Source organism: Acipenser ruthenus, chromosome 3, assembly GCF_902713425.1.
Source record: "Acipenser ruthenus chromosome 3, fAciRut3.2 maternal haplotype, whole genome shotgun sequence".
NCBI lineage: Eukaryota > Metazoa > Chordata > Actinopteri > Acipenseriformes > Acipenseridae > Acipenser > Acipenser ruthenus.
Window position 1 is genome coordinate 32,087,012 of NC_081191.1, and position 6,093 is coordinate 32,093,104.

At 39.4% G+C, this 6,093-nt stretch overlaps 1 protein-coding gene across 7 annotated transcripts in view; it reads right to left on the reverse strand.

Moving 5' to 3' along the window:
• Positions 1-5,874, reverse strand: part of LOC117394896 (triple functional domain protein-like) — a 189,950-nt gene extending 184,076 nt beyond the window's left edge. For 6 of the 7 annotated variants that reach the window (XM_059012805.1, XM_059012802.1, XM_059012803.1 and 3 more), the window contains exon 1: positions 5,544-5,874. In XM_059012805.1, coding sequence (XP_058868788.1) covers positions 5,544-5,613 — 70 coding nt within the window. In that variant the 5' untranslated portion in view covers positions 5,614-5,874. The remainder of the gene's footprint in view (positions 1-5,543) is intronic. The other variant, XM_059012807.1, reaches the window with a different exon arrangement.
• Between the last annotated feature and the right edge of the window lie 219 nt (positions 5,875-6,093).

A 6,093-nucleotide genomic window follows, 5' to 3' on the forward strand; every position in this document is an offset into this window, starting at 1 on the left:
TCCAAGATATTCAATGCGCTGCTAATAAAGTCTGTATACAGTATACGAGGTGTCGAGACTTTTTGGATGTCAGTCCTGGCCTGGATCAAATTTCCCATCCTGCCCACCATCCACCTACAAGCTGTGGCGTGTTATCTGCACAATAATTGTAAATAGATGTAAACCAGAAAAGCATATGTCTGTAAGGAATTGATTAAGCTGGAACAGTACTGCATTATTGCAAATATACTGTACATCTGAGCAAAGCTGAACAGTCATTATACACAAAGTGCATTGAACTGGTTACAGTATCCGTTGGCTTGCGAGTCATCTGCTACATGCAGCTTTTTTGATACCAAACATCAACCTTAATGACTTCAGTCTCATTCCCTTTAAGAGGCTATAGAAAATATATTGTAGGCCCTAATAAGTACTGTAACCCAGTATGATTCCAATTCAGTGTTCGAGCATTAGTAACATTTTATTTATTTATTTAAAAAGTCACAACAGCTCTCTCTCCCCCCAACATGACTCACTGTTTCCCTCCTTCAAAGCCCTAGGGTCTCGGAACGAATGCAACACATTTTTCCAATGCAGTAAGCGCATTGCTTTGATTCCTTCACAGTGTATCATGACCATGACTCACCCGACCATCATGACAGGTACCTGAACCAAGCAAAATGAATAAAGCATTAGCACCATTGCATGTACTGTATTGAACCAATGTGATTTCCTGGCTCAATATCTCACATCATGTCTCCATGTCACATCAATGGTATTTATTATTTATGTATCCCCCCCCCCCCCCCCCCCATCTTTACCTGACGCGAAGACTGCCTACATGTCACTGCATTGTTTATGCAAGGATACACACAGACATAGACGCACCAACAACTAAACTCAAGACTGCATTCAAAAAGGCATGATTAAAAAGGCATGGTCGCCAGAAACATGGGTGCATTGCTGCAGAGTATATTCCAAGCACACTAGTGCAGGTATTGCTGCCAGATTGCTGATGCAAAGCAACCATCCAAGACTACAGTTGTATGCTCATAATAATATGTTAATAAATATGCCCTTTATCTTTCTTAATATACTGCCAGGTCCACAGCAATACAGAGAAAAAGAGAGGGCCACGTCAGGAAGGCTTTGGAATGGAAGAACCAGAATGTCTGAAAAGCACCAAAAAATGCTGTTTTCAAGAACCGATTTAATACATGCTTATTACTTCGAAATCATGGCTCAGAAAGTTAACAGCAAATCTTGGAAAGGCATGAACTGCAATGCAATAGGCTTATTATTTCTATCCCTGCTAACGGTAAAGTACTGCACAAAGTCCCGGATGGCCTAACTCCTGCTCTTGATTGTCATTATACTGTATTTATAACCAGGGGTTCACTTAACAAGTACGCAGGTACTCATGCGCACCAATAAAAAAAATGCAGACTTCCATATTGTTTTTGAGACACAAAGGCATACCGGCAGAACATTTTTAATAGGAAAGCATTTTTCATAAAGGCAAAGATGGTGCTCACGCTCACCCACACCTGCCTAACCTCCAGATTTTTCCCAGAGACTCAGTGTTTTCTATTCAGTCTCAGGGTTCCAATTTAACTAAAGAGTCCCTCCCTGCTAGTGCTTTCATTGGCTGCGTCAAGTTTTTTTTACAAAATGGAGAGCAATAGTTGGAACTACTCCAGTTCATAACATCAATCATTTTCTTTTAATGGGCACTTGAAACAACCAATGATAGCAGGGATCTCTATTAAGCAGTCCATTCAGAAAAGTGGGATGCAGTTACGGGGAGTGGCATTGTGAAGCTTCACTTCTCAAACTGAACGTGGATGAGAAGAGTTTTAAAAAAAATTTTTTACATAAGCATTACACTTTAATATAATTTTCCCCTCAGTTAAATACTGTTGTGCCATCAAGCCAACATGTTCAACAACACTAATAAAGTGACAAAGTGTTTTGGTTTTTACTTTTGAATCCCCAGGGTTGGAATATGGTGGTAGGCTATTAAAATAAAGAGAATGTGGGTGATTTGTTAAAAATTGTAATAACCGGGGGCTCCCAAGTGGCGCATGCGGTAAAGGAAGTGCAGGATACACCCTATAGCCTGGAGGTCGCCAGTTTGAGCCCAGGCTATTCCACTGCAGACCGTGGACGGGAGTTCCCAGGGGGCGGCGCACAATTGGCCAAGCGCCGCCCGGGTGGGGAGGGCCTAGGTCGCCAGGGTGTCTTCAGCTCACCACGCACTAGCGAGCCCTGTAGACTGGCCTGGCGCCTGTGGGCTTGCCTGTAAGCTGCGTGGTTCTCCAACGTGGTAGCTCTGAGGTGAAAAGAAGCGGACGGCTGACGGCACACAGACGTGTGTCTGTCTTCATCCCTTCCGAGTCACGGCGGGGGTGGCAGCGGCGAGCCAGGTTAAAATAAAAATAATTGGACATTTCAAATTGGTGAGAAAATAAGAAATTGGCGATTCCAAATTATTTAAAAAAATAAATAAATAATGTAATAACCAGCAATACAGATGAGGTGGCGCTCAAACTATTTCTGCTGGTACTCGCATGTGAACCCCTGGTTATAGCAATATTTTATAAAACATATTTATCAACCACCTCATTACACACAGACTATGACTAGATGGCTCAGTTCAGAACAAGGTCACTGAAGCTTAGTCATTCTTTACTAGAAGTATTCCTAAATTGTGAAACACAATCTCCTAAATTAAGTCTGTTGGTTGCTGCTCATCAATGGGATTTGGAGAGTTTTTTATTGCTAAATTATTACAAACGTTTTTGGTTTTTTTTTTTTGTTCAACCACAACTGAAATAGATATTACAATAAAAACAAATAATGGCCACTGGGTGTGCCTCCTAAAGCTTCTTAAAGCAGTTTACAGCAATTTAAAAATGCCAATGCTGTCCCATGCTCCTGTGGCCTTTCACGGTGCTAATGGTAATACAGGTATGTTGGCCATTCTCCTTGCAGTAAAATAAGATCCATAAATCACATGCTCCTCATTCACACAGAGTAGAATATGGCTGGTCTTCTTTGGGATCGTGTCCTGCTCAGTTCCAGGCTACTTTGTATTCATGCATCACACTGATTTCTCACTGTCATTACAGGGAATTGCAAACGCATTCCCATCTGCATTCAAATGTCAGCACAGTGCTTAGAAACCTACCAATGACAGTGTATCATCACTCCTATTTCAGATCTCAACACCCTAAAAAAAAACAATGTATAACCATTTTAAATGGTTTAACATTAAATAAAATAAATAACCTTGCTCCCTGAGGTAGACAACAAACAATGTGGATATGTACTATATATTTTTGTATGCTCATGCACTCTGTACTTTGAAAATGAAATCTGTTTATCATGCTAGTGTACAACATTTCTTTCTGCTCTTATTTGTATAGTGTTTGGATACTGGCTATTAAACTTTTGCATCCTCTATTCCATAAACCATTGAAACCTTTCAGTTTTGGGCTGTTCAGTTATCTCTGTGGCACAAATGGACATTCATTCAGCACTATTAATGCATGTTACAGGTGGTGAAGCTCTTGCTGCTGAAATAAACAGATATATTTGACTTAACTGAGCAACTGATAATTATCCCACCCCCCCAACATGAGTGTTATTTAAAAGAAAAAAAGAGGAACTCTCTCTTTGTAGTCTGGCTGAGCTGCCAAAAAAAAAAAAAAAAAAACCTCAAGGTACACAAAGAATTGAGCGGTTGTTCAAAAGGTTTCTTCTCAAAATGTGTGACTCAAGTATCACAAGGAAACTGACCATTTGGATGACCAGATCCAACCTGTCAGTACATTTTAAAATACATTGTAAAAATAATAAAGTTAGCCATTTTATTTGTGTGACACACATCCCTTGTACTGTATGTACCTTAGAGAATTAAATAAAACACTCTGTGCTTGACTGTCACAAATAGCTTCCAACGCCACTGTAATTCCATTGCTGCATGACCAAAACCTGCTATCAGATTCTGAAAACATCTGTCTTTCATCTGAATAAATGTTAATCCTGACATATATACAGTAGTTTTAGTCCTGCAATGGTGCACACTGCCCAGGTTTTCATCCAACCTTTTAATGTCCTCTGTGAAACAGAGAAGGTTTAGGAGAGGCTTATAAGGGTGGGTGGGGGTGCTTTATCAAGGACCACCACCACTAGCAGCACAATAGAAATTATATGAGACAGTTTTACTGCTTATGTATTTACAGTAGCCTACTACTCACATACTATTCACTCGTCAGGATGTTGTGGCGCTGATATACATATAAATGGGATTGGACGAATGGGCTTTCAACACTACAGTATGTTCGTGTATAGAACAAAAAAAAAAAAAAAACATTTGTATGGCCGTTTTGAAAATGTGTTAACAGCCCAGGTATTTCAGTCTCACTGTATTGTTGTACTGAGCCACAACAGATGACCTGTGTTTTGCAACTGTAATAAAGCGCTCTGTAACATGACGCTTGCCAAAATAAAACAACTAGTAGTCGTACTAGTATAGCCATTTGTTATATTCGCAGGTCATACTGGCTGTAGATCTCGTAATTTGACAATATTGTGCAATTTGTCTCCAGACAGTTTGTTCATTAAATTATCTACATTTCCAATTATAAAATGTCTTGGAATTGAATAACTTCACAATATGCATTCAATAGTAATAACAAAAACTGCAGCTTTTACAATAACACCCTTTTTTGTTTAATAAATGTGTGCGCATTTACAGAGTAAATGCAAATAAAACAACGTCTAAAGCCGCCTATCACATTTGATATTATTATACATCGCAAACATGCATACAATAGGACTTAAAATATACTGTATTATATTTAAGCTAAAAACATGAATGTAATAAAAAGCGCATCATGATTCTCTTGCTGTATCCACTATCTGTATTGATCCAACCCACTGTGCCTATACAGTAATCTTAACATCAACTCTTCTGAATTATAATATGACGAACGCTACAAACTATTGATATCAAATTGTTTTTGTTTCCATTGTTACAATTATTATTATACTTAAATGCATCTATGAACAATTGCATCGTGTGATTACCTATACCTCTGAACGTCCAATTCAAATATCACATTCCAAAACGTTTCACAAATACAATATATGCTGTATGTTTAAATAAAGAACTTGCAATCAAACACCATATCCAAATACTTGTATGAAATAGTGTATGCATACACGTATTATACTCGTCTTGCACGTACATTGCAATGTACAATCATATCACAGTGCAATGCTATACCACTACAACAAGAAAAAAAAACATATTTTCCAACGAGAAATACAAAACAGTAAAAAAATAAGGACATTTGCCACTCTTCGGAATATAATTATATTTGTGGTCTGGTAGTTCCCAAATAAATGTGAATTCCCTGTGTGTACGATTAACCTCCCCCACCCCACACACTCACAGCTGTATGTCGGTGCAGCGCTGCTCGGGAACAATGTCCCTTCCACATTACCACACTGGCAGCAGCAGAAACTGCGCTCGCCTCTTCTGTTTTTTTGCTTACCGGATTTGAAAAACGCCGCTATGTCGGCCGCGTCCTTTGCAGTCTCCTCTGCTCCTTCTCCAGAGCTCATGGCTGGAAAGCAAGATGCAATTCCCCAAAAGCACCTTTTCAAAACGTATTAACGTTCGCGTGAAATGTGTGTCTTCTTTTTGTTGGGCTGTATGGCGTATCCAGGGACACACGGGCAGAGTCACTCCTCAATGCTAACAGCAGTAGCAGTCCTCCATCTTGGATAATACAAATCAGCACCAGCGGCTATCCTCGAGTGGAACCGAGAGGAAAGTGGGAGGGATCGGGGTCTACGGGAACCTCCGGAAACTGGAAAGTTATGAGTGCAGAAGGTTGCTGTTATTGGTGACAATGTAGCTGCTGCGCAAAATGAGGAGGCTTGTCTCCTCACAGCATATATATTCATGTAAATACGTATTTTGTGTCACACTAAAATGAAATAGTTATTTTAAATAATTCCAGCTATCTAAATAGTAGATTTAAAATTAAACATACTTTTCTTGAGACAATGATGGTATTTTACCTGTACTTTTACCATGTA